This window comes from Lepidochelys olivacea (assembly GCF_965140295.1).
Source record: "Lepidochelys olivacea isolate rLepOli2 genome assembly, chromosome: 6".
Classification (NCBI taxonomy): Eukaryota; Metazoa; Chordata; order Testudines; family Cheloniidae; genus Lepidochelys; species Lepidochelys olivacea.
Window position 1 is genome coordinate 123366566 of NC_140416.1, and position 26238 is coordinate 123392803.

A 26238-nucleotide genomic window follows, 5' to 3' on the forward strand; every position below is an offset into this window, starting at 1 on the left:
TGCCCTTCCATGAGCCGAGTGGCTCTTGCTTTTCGCTGTCGTGGGTGAGTGTTCATGTGTGACACCTCTAGGCGACTGGCCCATCAGGAATGTGACAGGGCCAGGACAATGAGAACAGGCCTGGGGGGGGGGGTAAGAGCTCACCGCGTGAGGGAGTTTGTGGCAACCCACTTATTTAATATAATTTCTTGAGTAGTAGGTGACTAGCCCTACCATAAAGCATGGAGGCCCCAGACCCAGCTCTCAGACCATGTGTTTGGCCAACACAATGAGAGGGGGCATGTGCTCTGGCATAAAATGTGTCTCCTGTGTGCTCCCTTCCTGCCTCTTTCCTCCCACGGCCTTGTCTGGGCCCATTCCCGGCCCCTTAGGCCTCCCAGCCTCTTTCCCCTCCCGTCACCCTTGTCTGGGCCTGTTCTTGGCCCTCCATGTCTCCCAGCCTCCTTCCCCTCGGCCATGTCTTGGCCCATTCCTGCCCCTTCCTCTCTGCCCCCCTGCCCGACTCAGGACGGGCCCAGGCCCTGCAGCCTGCCCCCCGGCCGCCAGAGGCGCCTGTTCCCCGAGCCCTGGCTGGGGCGAAGGGCCCCCTGGGCCCCAGACCCCTCCTGCCCCCTGCAGGGCTGGACCGGCTGCTGGGCCCTGCGCCCTCCCCAGGGCGGGAGCTGCGGGCCCCGCCCCCCCCCGAGTGCGGCCCCGCCCCCTCCCGACCCAACGGCCGCGGAACCCTCTGCCCCCGAACGCGCCGCGCCCTTGGCCCTCCCGGCCGCAGGGGGCGCTGCCACGGAGCGCCGCCAGCCCGCTCTCCCGGGGGCGGGCGCTGCCGGCGTCCCACAGGGCTGTGCGCCCAGGGGGCGGCCCCGCACATGGCTCCGCGGCGGCCCGGCCCCGTCCCTCCGGCCCCGAGCGGGTGCGCGTGATGCAGGCGGGAGCCGCGCGGCGCGGCGCCGGGGCCCGTGCGGAGTGAGGCGGCCGCGGGCCCGGGCCCGAGCCCCCCGGGCGGGGGGATGCTGTCCCGGAAGAAGACGCGCACGGAGCTCTCCAAGCCGGGCGAGGTGCAGGGCAAGTACGTGAAGAAGGAGACCAGCCCGCTGCTCCGCAGTGAGTGTCCGGGGCGGCGCCGCGCCGGCAGGAGCCGCGGGGGGAGGGGGTGACCCGAGATTGGGGGGGGGTGACCCGAGATGGGGGGGGGAGAAGCCGCCCCCCAGGGGGCAGCGGGGAGCGTGCCCCGGGCCTGGAGCCCTGACGGGGGGGGGAAGGCCCCCAACACCCACCCGCCCCAGGAGGTGGGCAGGGGCCTATAGTGGCACCCTGCCCATCGGATGTGAAGGTAAAAACTCTGTTCTTTGCCTGGTTTCAGAGTAGCAGCCGTGTTAGTCTGTGAGCTGCAGCTCACGAAAGCTCATGCTCAAATAAATTGGTTAGTCTCTAAGGTGCCACAAGTCCGCCTGTTCTTTTTTCGTTGTTGTTCTTTTGTAATTGAAAGGGATCCTTGTCCACTTGATATGTAGGACCCGAGGGGCTAGCTCAGATGCATGTGAACGGCAAGTAGTATATGCCAGTGTACATAAGTTGTACATATTTTAATGGTTTCCTTCTTTCCAGGCTTGTTAGTGTTTGCTTTTATTTTAAGTAAACACTTCAGGGCAGGGACTGTTTTTTCTCCTATGTTTTGTTTATACGTTACTGAGTGTAGTGGGCACCAATCCCAATACAGGGTCTTTTGGGCCCTACCACAGTCTGAATATAGCAAATAAAAACTAAGTCTGTGAAAACTTTTGATGTACTACACCTGCTCCTAAATCCTCCAGCCCACTGGGATGGCATGGTATTTACCAGAGATGGTTTTTACCAGTTAAAATCATGTTTTTTACTGCCCCGGGGAAAAATGTTAGTCCCAGTTTAAGGTATTTTCGGTTTGAAAAGCTGGTTTGTTAATGCACACCACATTACACTTTGTTTTAGTTACCTATTAAAATTGTGGTTACATAAGGTAGCAGATTCAGAGATTAATTTAGGGTTGTGCGAACAAAAAGTAAAACTGCAGCTATATGTAGCTATAATACTGAGCATCAGAATGTAAGGTTTTGGTTTAGTATTTTCTCAGGGAAGTTGTGTGTCGTGATTCATGGTCAATTTTTCAATATTTCATAAACAAAAGTCAAAAATGTTTGAATATGTGAAAATTACAGTAATGCAGAGTTGTGAGCTTGAAGCATTAAGCAATCAGAAGCATGCAGAGTTTCACACTACGAGTCTAGTTCCATTTGGCCATGCAGAATTCTGTAGAAGATCAACTTCGAAGTAGCGGATAGACCAACTGTTCCTCAGTTTTCAGTGGATATATCCAGCATTTGAAAAGACTCGTTCTGTGCTTGCAGAACGTGGACACTGGTGCAATCATTTTTCCCTGTTTAAGCCAGTTTTTACTAACACCTGGTCCTCCTAAACTAGTTTTTCCCAGGAAATTGTCAACCCTGCTAGCCAGCTTTTTATGATTTTAATATATTCTGCCCTCCATTTAAAAAAAATAAAATAAAATAAGAAAAACGGAGTTCTTTTCCTTGTTGCTGTATGGAAGACCTATGTGAAAAGGGGTAACTGTCCATACACAAGTGTTGTCCAATGCACTTTGTAAACAAACTTCTCTAATCTCAGTTCCAGTAACCTTAATAGTTATTTGTAGAAGACAGTATCTTCTTCACATAGAAGTGCGATTTTTATTTAAGTTCACATTGTTCCTTTAATAACTTGTTCATATGAATTGGAGCAGTTCACAACTCTCCTAAAGTTAGTGTTCTTTTTTTGCAAGCTAAGGCTATATCTTCATTGCCAAACAGGGGAGGGGTTATGGTAAAATAACTGTGTGATAGTTATCTCAGTGTAAAATCCTAGTAGAGACAAGGCGTGTTCTCTGTGTGTGTGTGTGTGTGTGTGTGTGTGTGTGTGTGTATCTTACTATATGTTTCATTCTATGCATCTGATGAAGTGGGCTGTAGCTCACGAAAACTTATGCTCAAATAAATTTGTTAATCTCAAATGTGCCACAAGTACTCCTGTTCTTTTTAAGGCATCTGTAGTTTTTTTACGAGGAGGTACCTAGGCAAGGTCAGCATTGTACTCCCCACCTGTCTGTGATCTCATGACTTGTCTCTAATAGGATTTTACTGTTGTACCAATAAAATAAAAACCAGCAGGATCTTATTAAAGGGAAAAAGGCAAAATACCACATTTATTGTGAATACAGAAAGAATCATAGTAAGCAGTTAGTTATAGCTATAACATTCCATTCAATCTCATATTTATTCACACATTCATTCATACAAACACACACACACACACAGGTTCTGCAAGGTTGTTATCATAGTTACCAGCCTTAGAGTTGCTCATGCCAAGCCACTGGCCAGGTGGCCTGGACATGAGGAGGGAGCAGGGCCTTGTCAGATGCTCATCTGATGCTCCTGGAAGTTGGTTTGCAGAATCAGACCCCAAAGTTCTCACTTTTTAGAGTCTATTTTTATAGGAATTTCTTCCTATGCCAGTCTATGGGAATTGCTTCATCATGCTGTTGCTGAATCAATCAGCAGATAGCACATTCCTGACGGCTCCAAGATGTTATCTTGTTCTTTGGTTCTCCCATTCTTGAGGCTGTTGGGTGGATTCCAGTCTGCCCTCCGGGGGTCCTCTGGTTATTTCCACTTGACGCCTTCTTCAGCCGATGGACACTGGATTCTTAGGCTGGCACCTCCCTGATCATTCAGTTATTATCCACACCAAGCATCCATCCACATACATCCTCTATCTCTATTTTAATCACAATTGTTAATACAACAAAAGGGCGGGGAGTCTCTGGGTGCTGTTTCTGTTGTTACAGAGTATTGCTTTGAGTCTCTCTCTGTGAATTGCTTTGAGAACAGACTCTGTCTTAGAATGTACTAACACAATTAGCAGCTTGCAAGTTTCACACAGAGAGGGAGAGAAACAGTACCAAAAACCAAGAGACCTCTTAATTAGTAATACCCTGGAATTTAAACTCTGGGGAATCAAACTCATTTGTGATTTTAATACAGAACTTCTTTAATATGATCCAACATTACAGCAAGCTAGCTAATATAGTTAGTTTTAACCTATGGTAAAAACACATCTTTTTTTGCAGTGAATACAAAGCCTGAGTGTGACAGCAGTGCATCATATTGTTTGAACAGTTACCTTCGCAACTGCAAGAGCTGAAAATATACTTTTGGAAAATGTACTTTGAACTCTTTAGGTTGTTCTTTGAGTTTTGGAATGTTTTAGTTTTAAAATTTTAAAACTGTTAATTTACAGTATGATACTGAATTTGTGTGTGAACTAAATCATTTTAGCCATCTTAGTAAAAAGGGTTTTAAAAATTCTATTCTCTCTGTAACAATAATCTGATAATCAGTTTTGCATGCACAGGTCAAAAATGGCTGAAGATATAAAGTAATAACATGGTATTACTGTATTTCCCAGTGAGAGAGGAGACAAACTAGATTTCAAAATAAAAGGCATAATGTTTTTAAACTTGTAAAAATTTAAAGTTGTCTATATATTAGCAATGTTTTCAGTGTTTTGTTGTGAAATAACAATCCATTGTGTGCTCTAGTGTCATAGCACTTCTTATGGCAAATAATTTAGTCATTGCATCCACTGAGGTGTAATTTAAAAGACAGACTTTAGAAAATTATTGAATACATTGGCATATTTTTCCTTCTGAGTGAGGCCTACCACTCTGGGTTGATGTTTAACTTGGTAGAGGCAAAATGGTTTAGATTCTGAACCAGTATAGCAATTAATGTTCATGTCGTATGGCAGTTTCCTTAAAGCTGAGCTATTAAATGCTATGATAAATTAATGTAACATTAAGGTTGAGAAATGAAGCATTCCAAATTACAGCACTGCTAGCTAGACCATGTTATATAGATACAGTAAAGTATAGGTTCTATTCCTGGGTGTGTACTACAGACTTCCTGTGAGCCTGTGGGAAAGTCACTTACGTACTCAGTCACTGTAAGTACACAAATGCAGACCTCATGATAGGGCATTAGATTGGGAGTTGAAAGATTTGAGTTCTGCTCTGCCACTGATTTTCTGTGTGACTTTGGACAAGACACATGAACTCTGTATTTTGATGGCAGGTTCTTCTGGGCAAGAACTGCCTCTTACTATATGTGTATATTGTGCTTCAGTCTCAGTTGGGGTCTTTAGAAGCTAGTGAAATACAAATAATTTGTGTATGTTGCATTTGTATCTAGAGACACTGTTGTGCTAGTCACTGTACAGAGTAAAAGCTTCTCTTCTAAAGAGCTGACAAGCGAATTAATTTATCTTTGCTTCAATTTCTCAATCTCTAAAATGGGGATAAGTTCCTTAGATGGATGTTTTGAGGCTTAATACTAGATGCTTTGAGATTCTTTCATGGTATTTGAGATAGAGAAATGAAAAGCAAGGTGAGCCAGTGCTCGGAGGTGGTACTGAGACCTCCCTCAGGTGTTGGGCTGGCTGGTTCTTACTCACGTGCTCCAGGGGTCTAGTGGAGAACCATATGTGGAGCGTGGAAAGAATTTTGTCTCAAGTCAGGTTGGCAGTGACCTTGAGGTTTTTCACCTTCCTCTGCAGTGTGGGGCACAGATCATTTGCCAGGATCTCATTTAATCAATTTCCTTGCTATTGCTAAGGCCTTGGGCATTGGTACCCTCTGGTCCCTCATGTTCTCTCTTGGTGGCACACAACAGTTTAGTCTCCTATGGTCTCTAATACTTTGGTATAATTCCATATGTTGGATTTAGTGTGCATGATGTGGCTGCAATGTGTTGGTGGCCTGTGATATATCCGAGGTCAGGCTAGTTTATCTGATGGTCCCTTCTGGCCTGGAACTCTGACTGTATATTTGTTTAAAATGGCTGCGTTAATGTTACTGTGAAAACCTTAGCTTTGAATTTCCTGATTTCTACAATCTAATTTAGCATTATGGTCAAACAGTTAGCGTACCTATTTTGCACTTAATTTGGACATTTGTTGTAGCAAAGTTTGTATTTAAATTACAATGTTTTACTCTTACAGATCTGATGCCTTCATTTATCCGTCATGGTCCGACCATTCCAAGACGAACTGATATCTGCGTTCCTGACTCGAGTTCTTCTGCCTACTCTGCAGGAGGGGAGGGGATAGTTTCTAGAAACCAGAGTTTCCTTAGAACTCCAGTTCAGAGGCCACCTCATGAAATAATGAGGCGAGAAAGCAACAGACTATCTGCGCCTTCATATCTTGCAAGAAATTCGACTGATATCCCACGGGAATATGGCTCTTCCTCCCAGTCCTTTTTAACGGAAGCTAACTCTGTGACAGAAAATGGAGATGCTGGTGCCCGCTATTACTATGATTTTTATGATGGTCAAAGGAGGCATCAGCTAAGTGATCGTGTACATGAGGACTATAGATATTATGGACATAACAATGATCTCTTCCAAAGGATGTCACATAGTCAAGGGAGGCATACTGCAGGCAAGTGGTTATTTTAAAGAATGCATAAGAAACACTTTTGCTATGGAAATATTTCTTAATGATGCTCCTGGTTATGTTTTTTTATTAGTATTGCTCTATATACTCTAGTTCTCCTATTTTAATTACATTTCTGATACAAAGTTTGCTTGCTTATATTTATGGCAACCAGGAAATACGTTGCATATATTCTGTGGAGAGGGAAGGGAAATGTGCATGTTTAAAAAAAAAAAAAAAATTAAAGGTACTTTGTAGGATTGCTTTTTAATATTAAACTTATTTAACTCCTGACAGAATTGGAGATATCTTATATTTGTCCAGGCTTAAGTTTAATATTGTATTTTTTTTACAAATACATCTATTAAACAGATTATACCATTCTCCAGAAGCCACATAGCCTTTATTTCTTTAAATAAAGTGATACACTTCTGAATTTTTAAAATAATTTTAAGTATATAATATGTACTATCCAACTATAAGTGACCTATTTTTCCTTATACATTTCAAGAGTTAAAATAAATACTGTATTTTAATTGAGTGCAAAATGGAAGCCAAGTGAGTGATATTCCAAACATGGATTATGAAGGACTCTTCCTGTTAAATTATGACCAGCTCACTCAAAATACTGAGGAGGTAAAACTGTCACATAATCTATTTTGGCTCACTTGCACCTTTTAATCCCCTTTGTTAAAATGCTATGAGAATTTACATGAATCATATCTGCACTCTTAAAATACATCCCTGTGGTAACATCGTAGCCATTAGTTGGCTTGCTTCTGCCAACTTGCAGTAGGCTTTTGCTGCATCCATTAAATATGTATAGAATAACTGATGGCCATAAATTGTGGGTTGTAGTTTTGTTTATAAACAATCTGAAGTCAAATACCACAATAAAGAAGATGGGAGTGCTTAGTATAATCAAAACCTTGGTGGCATTACAGCACAGTAATTCTAGATTTCTCTGCTCTGTGTGCTGTGGCACTCCTGAATAATTTTTGTGTGGTGTTCTGTTGTGAATCTTCTACTTACAATGGAAAACTACTAAGAATCTGTGAAACTTGTACAGCATCTGTGGAACCACTCTATTAGTCATAGAAAAGTGACCTTAAAAAGAGAGAACTTGTGTACTTATGTTCTAACATTTGATAAATATAAAACATCCTATACAAAGTATTTTAAAGCAACTATTTTAAACTTTAAACATGTACATAAGTGTTTTCACTGTGAAATACATTCAGTTCCTCTTTACGAGTAAGCTGTAAGCAAAATAGTAAATCTGCTGTCTCTAAGAAAACAACTCTACTACCAAGAATGTCAAGACTTTAAGGTTACTGACCTCATTTATAGAATTTTTAACTTGACAGAGAAATGCTTTTGTTACAGAAAACTTCTTACTCAGTGAATAGTTAGGGGGGAAACTGAGCTCCAAAGAGTAATAATAGTAACACTGTGAGGACTTTTATGCAGTTTCATTTTGGTTTTCTTTGCTAAATACTAAATAATGCATCTGTTCGAACAAGTGTCATCCATATAAGTCGCATGTTCCTTTTAAATTACAACCATCAGTTTTTAAAAACCCTGTCTATCGTAGGAAACAGTGAACCCTTGCTGAAACAGTTTCCCCAAAGCAATATTGAAAATGATTTAAGTGCTAGTATAGGCTGGTCAGAACAGTTTTGGAAAACATTATTGATGCTCAGTCGAACAGCGACAGTTTTTGATACACTGGAAATGGAAATCTGTTTTTTTGTGTTTTTTTTTTTGGTGGGGTTTTTGGATGTGATTAAAAGGGACGCTGTCAGTTGAAATCTAGTTAATTTCCAAACCAAGTTAAAGATAGTTGTTGGTATCACATAGCTGGACATTGTTCGTTCGCACAAAAGCACTGCCTTCCCCCCCTCCCTACCCCACCCCCAGCATGCAGTTTTAAACTAGTTGATCTGTTTCATTGCCAATGAGAACGTGAACCCAATTCCTTATTTTCAGTTCCTTCCCAGCTTCCTCTTCCTTTGCATCTTTCTCAGCCTAGGATGTAGTTATTAGGGCTGTTGATTAATCGCAGTTAACCTACGTGATGAACTCAAAAAATTAGTCACAATTAATCGCAGTTTTAATTGTGCTGTTGAACAATAGAACACGAATTGAAGTTTATTAAATTTTTGGATGTTTTTCTACATTTTCATATATATTGTATTCTGTGTTGTTTGAAATCAGTGTATTGTTTTTTATTATAAATATTTGCACTATAAAAATGATAAAAGAAATGGTATTTTGCAGTTTACCTCATACAAGTGCTGTAGTTAGTGCAAGCTGTTTATCGTGAAAGTGCAATTTACAAATGTGGTTTGTTTGTTTGTTTTTTTTGGTTACATAACTGCACTCAAAAACAAAACAATGTAAAACTTCAGAGCCTACAAGTCCACTCGGTCCTACTTTCTATTCAGCCAAACGCTAAGGCAACCAAGTTTGTTTACATTTACAGGAGATAATGCTGCCTGTTTCTTATTTACAGTGTCACCTGAAAGTGGGAACAGGCATTCACATGGCACTTTTGTAGCCGACATTGCACCTTATTTATGTGCCAGATATGCTAAAACATTCGTATGCCCTTTCATGCTTCATGCCACCAATCCAGAGGACATGCTTCCATGCTGGTAACACTTTAAAAAAAAAATGCGCTTATTAAATTTGTGACTGACCTCCTTGGGGGAGAATTGCATGTCCCCTACTCTGTTTTACCCGCATTCTGCCATATATTTCAAGCTATAGCAGTCTCGGATGATGACTCAGCACATGTTGTTCATTTTAAGAACGCTTTCACTTTCAGATTTGACCAAACGCAAAGAAGGTACCGATATGAGATTTCTAAAGATCGCTACAACACTCGACCCAAGGTTTAAGAATCTGAAGTGCCTTCCAAAATCTGAGAGGGACGGGGTGTGGAGCATGCTTCCAGAAGTCTGAAAAGCACAACATTCTGATGCGGAAACTACAGAACCCGAACCACCAACAAAGAAAATCAGCCTTCTGCTGGTGGCATCTGACTCAGATGGTGAAAAGGAACACGTATCGGTCTGCATGGCTTTGGATTGTTAGGGAGCAGAACCTGTCATCAGCATGGACACGTCCCCTGGAATGGTGGTTGAAGCATGAAGGGACATATGAATCTTTAGCACATCTGGCACATAAATATCTTGTGATGCCAGCTACAACAGTGCCATGCGAACACCTGTTCTCACTTTCAGTAACATTGTAAACAAGAAATTAGCAGCATTATCTCCTGCAAATGTAAACAAACTTGTTTGTCTGAGCAATTGGCTGAACAAGAAATAGGACTGAGTAGAGTTGCAGGCTGTAAAATTTTACATTGTTTTATTTTTGAACGCAGGTTTTTTTGTACATTTGTAAGTTCCACTTTCATGATAGAGATTTCACTACAATACTTGTATTAGGTGAATTGAAAAAGACTGTTTCTTTTGTTTTTTACATTGCAAATACTTGTAATCAAAAATAAATATAAAGTGAGCACTGTACACTTTGGATGCTTTCTACATTTTCAAATATATTGATTTCAATTACAACACAGAATACAAAGATATTTAAAAAGAAAAGGAGTACTTGTGGCACCTTAAATAAATCACCAATTTATTTGAGCATGAGCTTTCGTGAGCTACAGCTCACTTCATCGGATGCATACCGTGGAAACTGCAGCAGACTTTATATACACACAGAGAATATGAAACAATACCTCCTCCCACCCCACTGTCCTGCTGGTAATAGCTTATCTAAAGTGATCATCAAGTTGGGCCATTTCCAGCACAAATCCAGGTTTTCTCACCCTCCACCCCCCCACACACAAATTCACTCTCCTGCTGGTAATAGCCCATCCAAAGTGACAACTCTCTACACAATGTGCATGATAATCAAGTTGGGCCATTTCCTGCACAAATCCAGGTTCTCTCACCCCCTCACCCCCCTCCAAAAAACACACACACAAACTCACTATCCTGCTGGTAATAGCTCATCCAAAGTGACCACTCTCCCTACAATGTGCATGATAATCAAGGTGGGCCATTTCCAACACAAATTCAGGTTTTCTCACCCCCCCCCCACCCCCATACACACACAAACTCACTCTCCTGCTGGCAATAGCTCATCCAAACTGACCACTCTCCAAGTTTAAATCCAAGTTAAACCAGAACGTCTGGGGGGGGGGGGGTAGGAAAAAACAAGGGGAAATAGGCTACCTTGCATAATGACTTAGCCACTCCCAGTCTCTATTTAAGCCTAAATTAATAGTATCCAATTTGCAAATGAATTCCAATTCAGCATCTTAAAACAAAAAAACTTCAAATCCAGACTCCAGCGAGAAACTGCTGAATTGGAATTCATTTGCAAATTGGATACTATTAATTTAGGCTTAAATAGAGACTGGGAGTGGCTAAGTCATTATGCAAGGTAGCCTATTTCCCCTTGTTTTTTCCTACCCCCCCCCAGACGTTCTGGTTTAACTTGGATTAAACTTGGAGAGTGGTCAGTTTGGATGAGCTATTGCCAGCAGGAAAGTGAGTTTGTGTGTGTGTCTCCCTGGAAAAAAAAAAGGGGGGGGGGGGTGACAGAGCCTGGATTTGTGCTGGACATGGCCCACCTTGATTATCATGCACATAGTAGGGAGAGTGGTCACTTTGGATGAGCTATTACCAGCAGAAGAGTGAGTTTGTGTGTGTGTTTTTTGGAGGGGGGTGAGGGGGTGAGAGAACCTGGATTTGTGCAGGAAATGGCCCAACTTGATTATCATGCACATTGTGTAGAGAGTTGTCACTTTGGATGGGCTATTACCAGCAGGAGAGTGATTTTGTGGGGGGGGTGGGGGGGTGGAGGGTGAGAAAACCTGGATTTGTGCTGGAAATGGCCCAACTTGATGATCACTTTAGATAAGCTATTACCAGCAGGACAGTGGGGTGGGAGGAGGTATTGTTTCATGGTCTCTGTGTGTATATAATGTCTTCTGCAGTTTCCACGGTATGCATCCGATGAAGTGAGCTGTAGCTCACGAAAGCTCATGCTCAAATAAATTGGTTAGTCTCTAAGGTGCCACAAGAACTCCTTTTCTTTTTGCGAATACAGACTAACACGGCTGTAACTCTGAAAAGATATTTAAATAAATGGTATTCTATTTAACTGCGATTAATCACGCAATTAATCACGATTAGTTTTTTAATTGTGTGATTAATTGCAATTACTTTTTTAATCGCTTGACAGCCCTAGTAATCTTTTCAAAAACAAAATATTTGATAAGATTTTTTTACTGAAACTTCCTCATCTGTCTTCCACCCTAATTCACCCCAGTTCTACCTTCCTTCATTCTTATTTGACTGAGTTATCACCTTTCTTTAATCCTTTAACCTATTCCCTTGACCCCATTCACCCTTCCTTTATCATCCTTGGCTCCCTCTGATTCCCCCCTCCCCTTTCTTCAACTGCTTCCTTTCCTCTGGCTCATTCCCCCAATCTTTTAAAAGCTTTTTCTTCATCCGGTATGGTTTGTCGTCCTATCTCTTTTCTTTCCTTTGTCTCCAGAATTCTGAAGCATGCTTTTTACTTGCAGACATCATGTCCTCACCTCAGTCCGTTTCTTTATCCCCCTTCCAACCTCTCTACTTAATCAAAACTGTCTCAATCAACGTGACAATGACCAAGGCTTGAAAAGAACTACTCAATGCCTACTAGTTCAAGGATTAAACCTACTCATTATCAGGCTGAAATATGGGATCTAAAACTGCTTCACCTTTCTGGTTCTGCATCAGATCAATGGTAGCGCACTGAGGTTCCCTTCTCAGTTCCTTCCTCTCCCCTGCCCTCTACTCCCCCCCCCGCCCCCCCCCCCACACACACACTTCTTTCTAGCCACTCTGAGATCTTCTGCTCTCTTCAAACACAATTCCCTCAGGCCACTTGATTGGCCAAAGAGGTGATCTATGGCAGAACTGAGACCTCCACTCAGGATAGATTCCAGTGACCGTTTCTTTCCAAGCAGGGTATTCCCACAGAAAGATCCCTTGGACTGGACTACAAAATCATTTTGTGCAGTACATCTGTTTTGTTCTCTCTGTGGTGTATGCACAAAGACTTTATTTTGAATTGAAAGGCATCATTGCATTACAGGTCTATTTCTGTAAGAATTGATATTGTAACGCAAAGGAGCTCCTTTGCATTGTCTCTGGAGTCCATGATGCATGGTAAAAAAACAATGCTAAAAACTGATGCTTGGATCCTAGTGTTGAAATGTTGTGCTGCTGAAGGTTTTCAAAAAGAGACTTAATGTAGAGCCTGGCTTAAAACCTGGAAATACCTTAAGTATTGTAAAGTATGGATAATAAAAATGGTCTATATCCATTTACATTTTCTTTTAGCAGACTAGTGAGATAATATACAGTTGCATCCCTAAAGAGAGCAGGCTAGATTCAACAGGATTCCTCTGCTTTGCAGCACTGTGTAAAAACTCAGAAGCTAGTTGCCAGTTAGTTCAGAGGCTTGAACTGAAGGCAGCATGTTACGCCACAGAGGAAAAGCCAAGCCAAAAATAACAGGACAGCATTGAGATTCCTTTGACCAGTAGTTAAAGCAAAAAGAAAACATCGGAGTCAGAGAGAAACAGAAATGGCAAATGAGAAAAGACCGGTTCCAGACTATAGGGTTTAAGTGATGCAGTCTGGGCGGGGATTTCAGTCCAGTAAATGAGAATACAGTTGTGCCCACTCCTGAGATTTGGTAACTCTCATTAAGAAAGCCATTTTCATATGAGAAAAACCACCTTTAAGCAGAGAGTAAAAAAGAGTTATAACTTGGAAAGGACTGAGAGAGTGCTAACAGAAACCGTTTTGCAGAAGCTGTTCTGTCTCTGAGCAGGAAATGCAAAGCTTGTCTAGCAACTAATACAATGACAGAGATCTAACCCAAGAAAGTACCAGGAGAAAAGAGAAGTTTTAGCTAGGATAGTACAGGGCAGGTTTTAAAAGAAAAGTTGCAGTGGAGGAGTTAAACTGGGACCACGCCACCCACTAATAGGCACGCCAAAGTTCCATCTTGCTTTGAATATCTGCCCCCGCACTTCTGCTGAAAGAACTCTGACTTAAAATTTAACTTGTTCGTCAACTCCTTGTCAGAATACGTGTTTTATATTATCTGAATCTAGTTCTGAATGCTCTGAGCCGTGGACTTTGTGGTGTTTTTGTATAGTGCCTTACAATGGGCGCTAATACACATTTTGGGCCCTCAGGTGTTGTAGAAGTAGAAATAATAAATATTCTGACACAGCTCCTCAAGATAGGGTTCTTGTAACTTTACATGACTGTAAAGTACCAGGCATATTTCTGTCAGGCGGTATTACACAGTGTAACTTTCTGCTTACAGTGTTTCAAGTTGTTTTGCGATCTAGTAAAATATTCTCCTATGTTATAACACAGTATTTTCCTTGTTAATACTTTAAATGTCCCTCCCTTCTTTGACCAGCAATTGTGAAAAAGATTAAATGGTAATCTAGCCTTGGAAGAGGTGCCCACTCTTACTATTGATACTTACAGGAGTCTAAAAAAACAAAGTTGTTTTTTCCTCTCCTGTTCTAAGCTACAGTAGGGAATATTCTTGTTGTATATTCTCATTTCAAGGAAGCATCTGCTGAGTACTTCCTTCATAAGAATGTTATAAGCAAAAGCAGTGTGTTTGGTTTATTTTGATATTCAATAACTCTAATTGTACAAACAAATGTCTAAATTAAACTAATTATAGTTGAATGCCACAACGATTCAAAAGGCATGAGAAGCTATACTTCACAAATAGAATCTGAATTCTTATAACTTTCAACAACCTCAAAATACTGATGGTGTTTTTATGATTTAAGGAAAAGGTATACATGAAACTATAAGTGGCCTTTTACAGCTTTCTGTGTTCTCCTAGCCCCTTTGTTACCTGTAAATCTAGCCTTTGGTTTCATAACTATTGGTCGCTTCAGTTATATATTTAAAAAAAAAAGTTTATCCAAGAATCAAAAAATTACACTGGTTTGGTACTTGCTATATTAAGTCCAAAAAAGGTGCCAAAATAGCATTGGGTTGTCTGAGGGAGTAGTGACTGTGATAAGGTCCGTGGCTATAACTTAACGCTATAGAAACGAGGAAAGCTAGAAGTCTTGCCTTTCCAATGAAGTGTAGCAATTACTTTCTAGTCTTGGTGATGCACAGGGAAACGGACCTGAAAATCATTCTGATTACAATTTTCCCTTTCCCCTCTTAGCTCTTGTCTGGTTTTTTTGTGGCACCAAAGGCCTTGTCTATACTTCAGCTGCTACAGCTGCAGCGCTGCACTGTGGACTCTTCCTACATCAGCTCAAGGGGTTTTTCTGTCAGTTAGTTAATCCATCTCTCAAGAGGTGGCATCCACGCTGCGGGGGTTAAGTCAACCTAACTGTGGTGCACAGGGCACAATGTTTTTCCTAGCCTTAGCCACATTGCTTGGTCGATCTAAGTTTTAAGAATAGACTAGGCCTTTGCGTGTCCACGTGGGCTGTTCTACTGGTAAATATCAGGGTTTAAATAACTTCCCACATAAACAAGCCCTCACTGATCGTACATAGAATGGGTTTTAGCTCTATCTGAAACCTTGTAATCCCAGCTTTGAAACTTCATTAAGCAATAACCTTTGTCCACAGCACTTGGGGGAGGGATAGCTCAGTGGTTTGAGCATTGGCCTGCTCAACCCAGGGTTGTGAGTTCAGTCCTTGAGGGGGCCATTTAGGGATCTGGGGCAAAAACTGGGGATTGGTCCTGCTTTGAGCAGGGGATTGGACTAGATGACCTCCTGAGGTCCCTTCCAACCCTGATATTCTATGATTCCGTGATATATTGACTGCTAAATTTTGCTGTAATTGAAGTGGGAGTAAAAAACACAACAAAACACTTGAGCATGTGCTAGTTTGAAATGTTTAAACCGAAAGGAAAGTTAATGGTTATTCCTATGTTGAGGTTCTTTCTTCTAGTGACATCTGAGAGTATTTGAATCCCATGTTAGTGCTGACACCATAAGTAGTTCTTGTTTACACATCCAAGAAGAGTCACAATCATAACAGCCCAGTTAGTGGGAGAAAATATTGGACTTGTTTATCTGAAGTCCAGTATCTTTTCAAGTAGCTTAATTGGAAAATTGTATTTCCTCTTGGAAATAGAAACTGGAACTCCTTTCTCCTCCCTGCCTTCAGTGGGACTCCACAGGGAAATAAGGTCAAGGTTGCAGATTCCTTTTCAGGATCAGGACCTGCAGGAGGGAACCACAGCATTGGTATACACGCTAACTTATGGAAATAGCAAAAATATTTTAATACAGGGATGTACTCCAAGGTCAAGTGTTTCATAACCTGCCAGGGTTAGAAATATTTTTGTTGACAAATACAAATGTTTTCGAAACCAGTGCTCAGCGGGGCTGACGGGGGAAAAGAGGAATTTAGTCCCTCGTTTCCTGTTTCTTCACTTTGAATAATTTCCAGTTACCTGATTGCTAATAGCTGCTATCACAGACTGAAGTGCAGATGAGGTGTTACTCCAGCACTTGTGCTGTATTAGATCTAAACTGGTAAGCAAAAGATCGAAAAGAATGTCATTCATGTGCCAGTGTTGATCTGTGGGTGAACTGTCAGAAGGAAAGCATGTTCACAATTTCCCCTGATAGCAGAAGTGGAAGGATGAGTACAAAGGAGAAGCTGCATGTGTGATATCTGTTTATAACAGATGGTTAGGCAGAGAAAGAGTAATGGTGAAGTTTCGTCTGGCTTCAATACTGCTTTTTGGATGAGCTAGCATAGATTTCTTTTCGGGGTATTCTTTGGATGATACAGCTAGTACCATCTCTCTCTCTCGTACACTTGCACACATTTTTATTTCTGAAGAGCCAAAGCTGAGGAAGTATTTATTCCAACATCTGTGGAGACATTGGTACTGTGGTAGAATCAATTGTTTAACTTCTGAGAGAGAAAAAAAAAATCTAAGCTCCTCTATATGGTTCAGTGAGAAAACATAGCATTAATAGGACATTTACCAGCTAGTTGGGAATGCTGGAATCAAGTAAAATGTATTTTATTATGGCATTTGAAAATACAGTGAAAGTTGTTTTGTCCGGCATGTTGGGGGAAGAGGGTGCTGGTAAGTAAAAAATGCTGGTTAAGTAAGAGGGGGGGAGTTTGCATGCGGGAGAGGGTGTGGGGTTGGGGTGTAGGAGGGGGTGTGGAACGCAGGCTCTGGGAGGGAGTTTGGGTGCGGGTGGGGGCTCAGGGCAGCAGGCTAGGGCTCAGGAGCTGCCCCGCAGCTCCCATTGGCCACGGTTCCCAGTCAAGGGGAGCTGTGCAGCTGGCACGGGGGTGGGGGAGGAGGAGCAGCACGCAGAGCTGCCTGCTGTGCCTCCACCTAGGAGCAGCTGGAGCCTGGGACAGGTCGCCGCTTGCGGGGAGCCAGCCGAGGTGAGTGGCCCCCAGATCCAGCGCTCCGCACCCCCTCCCACACCTAAATCCCTCCCAGAGCCCGCCCTTTTTTTTCAGGAACTGAGATCTGACTTACAAAAGGATTATTGCTCTACTTGTTGTTGGTCAGACCATACATATAATGTTCTGATTGCCTAATAATTAGTGATTCATTTGACCAGTTCTAATTTGAAATAAGTAGAGAGAAAAAATGTGTGAATATAGAAGTTGTAAATCTACTGCAGCCTTATTCTTGAGGTTTGTCATCTTCTGAGTGAATAATCTTTTATTGCTTTCACGAGGAAAGTAATTACAACTTTTTTTTAAGTCAGTAAACCAATTTCAAGCATTGTTGTCAACTTGGCTGAACTCATGTTTTTTTCAGGTATTGGCAGGGTTCCTGCTACATCATTAGGAAATTTAACAAATCACAGTTCTGAAGATTTACCTCTTCTTCCTGGCTGGTCAGTGGACTGGACTATTAGAGGAAGGAAATACTACATTGATCATAACACTAATACAACTCATTGGAGCCATCCACTCGAGCGTGAGGGGCTGCCTCCTGGATGGGAAAGAGTTGAGTCAGCAGAATTTGGAGTATATTATGTAGATCACATCAATAAAAGAGCTCAGTACAAACATCCCTGTGCTCCCAGGTAGGCTATCAATGTTAGATTTTGTTGTAGACCATATTCTGATAGATTTTTCATGCTAAATTCGAACTTTTCTGTCTTAGCACATCACTGATCTGTTATATATTATTTTTATACATGGAACTTTACTGGTTTCTGTCCAAGTTGCTCTAATTGTAAAGGGAGGTAACCTTAAGGCTTCTGTTTCCTGAGCTGTGTTAATTTTAATGTAAGTTCAGAGCACAGAATATTGCTACCAACTAATAAAGAACAATGCATCATTATACTTTACTATGAATATTCATTAAGAGTGACAGAATACTTCAGGAGGTGTAACAATGCTGGCTTTGGTGAGACGCAACTGACCGTATCAATTCAGGACAAATTGCTTAAAGCAAGGCAGTTACAGCCCAAGGGTAGGGTTCCTTTGCACACCAAGGCAAACCAAACCAGCCAAACAGAGAGGACTGGCTAACCATAAGTCACACAAGCAATTCCCTTAGACTCTCCAGTTTCCCAGTATCACCACCAGTGCCACTCGTTATGGGGACAAATGGTTATGAAAACCAGTGCCCCAGTAAAAGGAAAAAAAGGTCTTCCCAATCCCAAAAGACCAAGCCCCAGACCCAGGTCAGTATACAAATCGGATCTTACCCACAAATCGTGCTGTTGCCAATCCTTTAGAATCTAAAATCTAAAGGTTTATTCATAAAAGGAAAAAGATACAGATGAAAGCTAGAACTGGTTAAATGGAATCCGTTACATACAGTAATGGCAAAGTTCTTGGTTCAGGCTTGTAGCAAGGATGGAATAAGCTGCAGGTTCAAATCAAGTCTCCGGAGTACATCCACAGCTGGGATGGGTCATTCAGTCCTCTGTTCAGAGCTTCAGTTTGCAGCAAGGTTCCTCCAGAGGCAAGAAGCAGGACTGAAAACAAAATGGAGGAGTTTTCAGGGCCTTTTATATCCTCTGCCCTGTGAAAGATCACAGCAGCAAGATGGGGCCTGGAGTCACATGGGCAAGCCACATGTCCATGAACAAAAGAACGTAAGAATGGCTAGACTGGGTCAGACCAAAGGTCCATCCAGCCCAGTATCCTGTCTGCTGACAGTGGCCAATGCCAGGTGCCCCAGAGGGAGTGAACTTACTAGGTAATGATCTAGTGATCTCTCTCCTGCCATCCATCTCCACCCTCTGACAAACAGAGGCTAGGGACACCATTCCTTACCCATCCTGACTAATAGCCATTAATGGACTCAACCTCCATGAATTTATCCAGTTCTCTTTTAAACCCTGTTATAGTCCTAGCCTTCACAACCTCCTCAGGCAAGGATTTCCACAGGTTGACTGTGCACTGAGTGAAGAAGAACTTCCTTTTATTTGTTTTAAACTGCTGGCCATTAATTTCATTTGGTTGGCCCCTAGTTCTTATGGGAACAAGTAAATAACTTTTCCTTATTCACTTTCTCCACACCACTCATGATTTTATATACCTCTATAATATCCCCTCTTAGTCTCCACTTTTCCAAGATGAAAAGTCCTAGCCTCTTTAATCTCTCCTCATATGGGACCCGTTCCAAACCCCTCATCATTTTAGTTGCCCTTTTCTGAACCTTTTGTAATGCCAGTATATCTTTTTTGAGATGAGGGGACCACATCTGTATGCAGTATTCAAGATGTGGGTGTACCATGGATTTATAGAAGGGCAATAAGATATTCTCCATCTTATTCTCTATCCCTTTTTTAATGATTCCTAACATCCTGTTTGCTTTTTTAACTGCTGCTGCACACTGCATGGACATCTTCAGAGAACTATTCACGATGACTCCAATATCTTTCTCCTGATTAGTTGTAGCTAAATTAGCCCCCATCATATTGTATATATAGTTAGGGTTCTTTTTTTCCAATGTGCATTACTTTACATTTATCCACATTAAATTTCATTTGCCATTTTGTTGCCCAGTCACTTAGTTTGGTGAGATCTTTTTGAAGTTCTTCACAGTCTGCTCTGGTCTTAACTACCTTGAGCAGTTCAGTATCATCTGCAAACTTTGCCACCTCACTGTTTACCCCTTTCTCCAGATCATTTATGAATAAGTTGAATAGGATTGGTCCTAGGACTGACCCTTGGGGAGCACCACTAGTTACCCCTCTCCATTCTGAAAATGTACCATTTATTCCTACCCTTTGTTCCCTGTCCTTTTAACCAGTTCTCAATCTGTGAAAGGATCTTCCCTCTTATCCCTCGACATGCACGATTCAGTTCTTTACAGGCCGACGCCATTATTTACATGTTAGTTTGAACGTTCCCAGGAAAGCTCACATGTGGATTGGCGTCTCCCAAAGTTTTTCAGCCAGTGCTTCTTCAGTGGGCACTTACTGAGAATAGTTCTTTCTTAAGAAGTTGACCAAATGCTTCACTGAGGCTTCTTAGAATCAAAACACATTAAGATACAAGTACATAGCCAATATTCATAACTTCAGCTACAAAAATGATTCACACATACAGATAGCATAATCATAATCAGCAAAAAATCATAACCTTTCCATAAACACAACAACCTTTGTACAATATTTGCTACAAATATATAACAGTGGTTGCAACAATCATCTCTACGGTCACAGGTTACGTCAGTAAGGTCACAGGAGGAGAAAAATGTTACAGGTTGAAAGGAAGCTGTTAAATCTTACCTTCCAGCAGGCTGTCCTCACAAATAACCTTTAATAATATTCCTGATGAAGAGGCACTTTGCCATCTTAAACATGGGCTAGTTCTGCTCTAAACTGAAAGTCCCTGTTTTCATCTACACACAATATAAACTTTTCGTTAGTATATTCCAACACGCTTGTCCCTGCTGTATTATTTTTCTTATTGTTTTTTCATGTGAGAAGGAAAAATCTCTATATGGAACAATAGATAACATTTTAAAGATGAAACTTGAAGTTCTTGTGGAATAGGTTACTAAATGTTACTAGAACACATTTGTTCTAAATCCATGGAATTTTGGATTGATCAGCTAAATGATACTTGTCTATTTTATCTGTTAAAATCAGTTTTTAATTTTTGGTCAGACCATGTTAGTAAAAGGCAGTAGGTAACAGGTAAAATGGTCTGATATAAGTTTCTACAATGTGATAAATGCAGCTGTGTTTATATTTGTGTTTAGAATAAAATAAAGACCATGGCACAATTATTAAAAACGACTGCAGAAAGGTCTCCTTACTCCCAGTAAAGAGTATTTAAAATTAAATGCAACCTGCCTGTATGCTGTGATGCCATCAGTCTGCATACATGACTCCTATTATTGTAAGTGGCTGGAATGATCAGTAGTTTTTATTAAGATTTTAACATTTTGGTCAAAATTAACATTTTAATTATACTAGTATATTTAACTTGCTGCTTTTGGAGGTTATTGAATTGATACATTTTAGATTTCTAACTCTGTTCTTTGTACAGCGTTCCTCGTTATGATCAACCTCCACCAGTGACTTATCAGCCACAGCAAGCTGAGAGAAGCCAGCCCCTTTTAGTGCCTGCAAATCCATACCACACTGCAGAGATTCCTGACTGGCTTCAGGTTTATGCCAGGGCTCCTGTAAAGTGAGTGTCTTTTTCATTCCTCTCAAAACGACTTACTTCTGTCTTTTTTTTAAAGTTTTTCTCTATAGCTGTATTTCAATAACTAGAAAAGAACACCTTTTTTGCATTATGTAAATTAACTTTTCATTGCACAGGCACTATTATTGGCAGTAGAATTAAATGTAGAAAGTTATAGCAGATATTTTCAAGTATTCAGAACACAAGTGCAACCATGTGCAAAAGTTGTGGGAACCAGGTACAAGGATGCTTGAGATCTGTAACTGTATCTTTGGGACATCAACAGTATATTAAAGAAGATGCGGTTAGAGTCTGTCCCCTTCATTCCTCTCCCCAAACCCTCCAGTGTCTGATAGAGGTTTAACATCAGGCTTTCTGCAGCTAAATCAGAACTGATGTCAAGATAACATATTTGGTCGGATGTGGGGAGATTTATTTCGCAGTAAGCGGTTACTGATCTTTGGGTGTCCCACTAGTGGTATTAAATCCAGTCTTGGGAGGTTTGTTTTGCCTTAGGTAGAGGATAAGTGCTGTGACCGTAATAGACATAGGAAGGAGTTACGGTTGTGGATAAAAACATGTGTCCAAGCAACAGGCCCTATTTAATCTTGTGAAGTAATGTATTTTGAATACAAACATACAGCACTGAAGTAACATTGCAGGTCTGATGCAATCTACACTGTTATGGTTGCTGCTCTACATTGTGCTGAGAGTGTGTAGTTTATGCAGCTCTTGTGAACCTCAGAAATCTCCGATTGCCGATCCTCAGGGACTTGAGGGGAGGATTCTCTTTCCTCCACCCTCTGACTGACCAAATTTATCCATTAGGTCGGTCTGGACCCATAGTAATATGACCTTCTACCAGCAGAGCAAGATGTGGAATTCAAGAAATATTGTGCCTATCTTTTGTGAAACCTTTTGTGAGAGGGTCAGTTGCAGCGTGAAGAATCCAGTTCATTCCTTTCCCCACCAAATGGAACAGTTTTCTCTGTTCTGTTTGGATTTTTAACTTTTGTTTATTTGTAAATTAGCAGGAATTTCCAGTTTTTCTCTAGGAAAAGAGTCTGTTTTTTCTCTTTCCCCTATAAGGAGCTGTCAAATGGAATTAAACCCCTGAAATTAAATGCTAAGGATCTGTCGAGACACCTATGGCTGGCCTGTGCTGACTGACTCAGGCTCACAGGGCTCGGGTTGCAGGGCTGTTTGATTGCAGCGTAGACTCTAGGGCCCTGTGAGAGGGGAGGGTCTTATAGCCCAGGCTCCAGCCCATTCCAAGAAGTTTACACTGCAATTAAACAGCCCTGCAGCTCAAGCCTTGCAAGCGTGAGTTAGCTCTCACGGGCCAGCCATGAGTGTTTAATTGTAGTGTAGACATTCCCTAAGGTTTGTTCATAACCAACGTATGCAACTCACTCCATGGGAGTATGACTGTTGCCTCCTGAGTTTCCATGGTCTCCAGAAGGCAAAGAAGCAATAGTCCTGTAGTTGTTTAGTCACAAAGGTATGTGAAATGGCATATAAGAACACTGGGCTGACGAGTGTCACGATTTTTAAAGGAAGATCTATCTCTGGAGAAAAACGTTGCAAAGTGCTCCTCACTGTTCACGTCACCATGTCGAATAATACATGAGAGAGAGAGAGCCAAGAGCGTGTGACTTCATCTTAATGTGTTTGATTCCAAGAACAATGAAGTTCCTTATTGTGATGGATTGGGTCAGAAACCCCCTTGGGACTGCCACCTGATGTGCTGGGACTGCCTCTGAGCCTGTTTTCTCTGGCAGCTTGGGACTTCAGTACCGTACCTTGTTGTGCCAGACACGCTAACCTGCTACAAACACAGGGCCAGGTCTGAACCACGTCCCTCAAAAGCTCCAGGCTTAACTGAAAAAAGCTTAAGAAGTGCTCCTGTCTCTAGCACCCAGATACCCAGTTCCCAATGGGATCCAAACCCCAAATAAATCAGTTTTGCTCTGTATAAAGCTTATACAGGGTAAACTCATAAATTGTTCGCCCTCTATAACACTATAGAGAGATATGCACAGCTGTTTGCGCCCCCAGGAATGAATTACTTGCTCTGGGTTAATTAATAAGTAAAAAGTGATTTTATTAAATATAAAAAGTAGGATTTAAGTGGTTCCAAGTAATAACAGACAGAACAAAGTACGTTACCAAGCAAAATAAAATAAAACACGTAAGTCTAAGCCTAATACAATAGGAAACTAAATGCAGGTAAATCTCACCCTCAGAGATGTTCCAATAAGCTTCTTTGACAGACTAGACTCCTTCCTAGTCTAGGTCCAGCAATCACTCACACCCCTGTAGTTACTGTCCTTTGTTCCAGTTTCTTTCAGGCATCTGTTTGGGGTGGAAAGGCTATCTTTTGAGCCAGCTGAAGACAAAATGGATGGGCTTCCAGGGCCTTATATAGTCTGTCTTTTGTGCAACATCACAGCCACAAGATAGGGTCTCTAGCCACCTGGGCAAGTCACATGTCTATGAATGATTTAGCTTTTTGCAAGCCAAGGCCATTGTTTACAGGTTTCAGAGTGGTAGCCATGTTAGTCTGTATCAGCAAAAAAAACAAGGAGTACTTGTGGCGCCTTAAAGACTAACAAATTTATTTGGGCATAAGCTTTGGTGGGCTAAAACCCACTTCATCGGATGCATGCAGTGGAAAATACAGTAGGAAGATATATATTCACAGAGAACATGAAAAAATGGGTGTTGCCATACCAACTGTAATGAGACCAATTAATTAAGGTGGGCTATTATCAGCAGGAGGAAAAAAAAATTATCACTTTTGTAGTGATGATCAGGATGGCCCATTTCAAACAGTTGACAAGAAGGTGTGAGTAACAGTAGGGGGGAAAGAATTAGCATGGGGAAATAGTTTTTACTTTGTGTAATGACCCATCCACTTCCCGTCTTTATTCAAGCCTAATTTAATGGTGTCCAGTTTGCAAATTAATTCCAATTCACAGTTTCTTGTTGGAGTCTGTTTTTGAAGGGTTTTTTTGTTGGAGAATTGCGACTTTTAGGTCTGAAATTCAGTGACCAGAGAGGGTGAAGTGTTCTCCGACTGGTTTTTGGATGTTCTAATTCTTGATGTCTGATTTGTGTCCATTTATTCTTTTGCATAGAGATTGTCTGGTTTGGCCAATGTACATGGCAGAGGAGCATTGTTGGCACGTGATGGCATATATCACATTGATAGATGTGCAGGTGAACGAGCCTCTTATGGTGTGGCTGATGTGATTAGGTCCTATGATGGTGTCCCCTGAATAGATATGATACTGATACTTCTGATACTTTCTTTGTTGGGCCTGTCCTGTAGTAGGTAACTTCTGGGTATTCTTCTGGCTCTGTCAATCTGTTTCTTCACTTCAGCAGGTGGGTATTGTAGTTGTAAGAACGCTTGATAGAGATCTTGTAGGTGTTTGTCTCTGTCTGAGGGGTTGGAGCAAATGCGGTTGTATCGTAGAGCTTGGCTGTAGACAATGGATCATGTGATGTGATCTGGATGAAAGCTGGAGGCATGTAGGTAGGCATAGCGGTCAGTAGGTTTCCGATATAGGGTGGTGTTTATGTGGCCATCACTTATTAGCACTGTAGTGTCCAGGAAGTGGATCTCTTGTGTGGACTGGTCCAGGCTGAGTTTGATGGTGGGATGGAAATTGTTGAAATCATGGTGGAATTCCTCAAGGGCTTCTGTTCCATGGGTCCAGTTGATGAAGATGTTATCAATGTAGCGTAGGGGATGAGAGATGAGGAAACGTTGTTCTAAGTCAGCCATAAAAATATTGGCATACTGTGGGGCCATGCGGGTATCCATAGCAGTGCCACTGACTTGAAGGTATACATTGTCCCCAAATGTGAAATAGTTGTGGGTGAGGACAAAGTCACAAAGTTCAGCCACCAGGTTTGCCGTGACATTATCGGGTATACTGTTACAGTTGGTATAGCAACACCCATTTTTTCATGTTCTGTGTGTGTGTCTATATATATCTTCCTACTGTATTTTCCACTGCATCCATCTGATGAAGTGGGTTTTAGCTCACGAAAGCTTATGCCCAAATAAATTTGTTAATCTCTAAGGTGCCACAAGTAATCCTCGTTCTTTTTGCCATTGTTTACATGTTAGTTTGAACCTTCCCAGGAAAGCTCAGATGTGGATTGGTGCCTCTCAAAGTCCATTGTTAGTTAAGTACTCCCAATTACTTGAATAACCCCTTCATGCTGTGTTGACCAAATCTGCCTTATGTGCTTCCTACAGCAAACACTTTAAATACAAGCATAGAGCCAACACTCATAACTTCAGGTATAAAAATGATACATGCATGCAAATAGGATGACTATATTCAGTAGATCATAACCTTTGCAAAGATGCTACAAGGCATATCTAGCATAAAACATATTCTAGTTATGTCATATTTACACTCATAAGCATATTTCTATAAAGCATTATGGGGTGCAATGTCACACTTATGCTGGCTTTAGGAAATGTAATCTCATTCAATCTTTTTGAGCCTATTAACTATTTTTTAATTTCTTAAAGTAAACTTTGTGCTTTTTTGGAAACGAACCTACACAAATTTCACAACAAAACTATTTTTTGCATTTAGACTGTTGACAACTACATCCCTGGTCAAAAATCTTCATTACTAAATAACATGGAAAAAATGTATAACTATTTTTTTAGAAGAAATTATGCTATTTTAGGAGCAAAGAGTCTGCCCCATAAGAATGCATTTTTTTACTCAGTTCAGAGAAACACATGAGATGTACAAACCCAACGCACCAAGGAGCAATAATAGCACCACCAAGAAAACCTAGGGATTGTGGCTTTAATATTTTCCCATATGAAATCAATTTTTGGACAAATGAGTAAGAATTGTAGCAATGACTGCAGTTGCAGATTCATAGGGTTTGGATGATCTTCAGTGGTTTCCAAGTGCAGGTTCTTTTTAAAGAAGCCTCTGGTAACA

The 26238-nt window shown here is 41.4% G+C and overlaps 1 protein-coding gene across 1 annotated transcript in view; it reads left to right on the forward strand.

Moving 5' to 3' along the window:
• The first annotated feature begins 859 nt into the window (after positions 1-859).
• The window catches only part of SAV1 (salvador family WW domain containing protein 1), a 37224-nt gene continuing 11845 nt past the window's right edge, over positions 860-26238 (forward strand). Inside the window, exons 1-4 of the mRNA XM_084629969.1 lie at positions 860-1098; positions 6082-6522; positions 17409-17679; positions 21113-21256. Of these exons, the coding sequence (XP_084486095.1) occupies positions 1005-1098; positions 6082-6522; positions 17409-17679; positions 21113-21256 (950 nt within the window). The 5' untranslated portion in view covers positions 860-1004. The remainder of the gene's footprint in view (positions 1099-6081; positions 6523-17408; positions 17680-21112; positions 21257-26238) is intronic.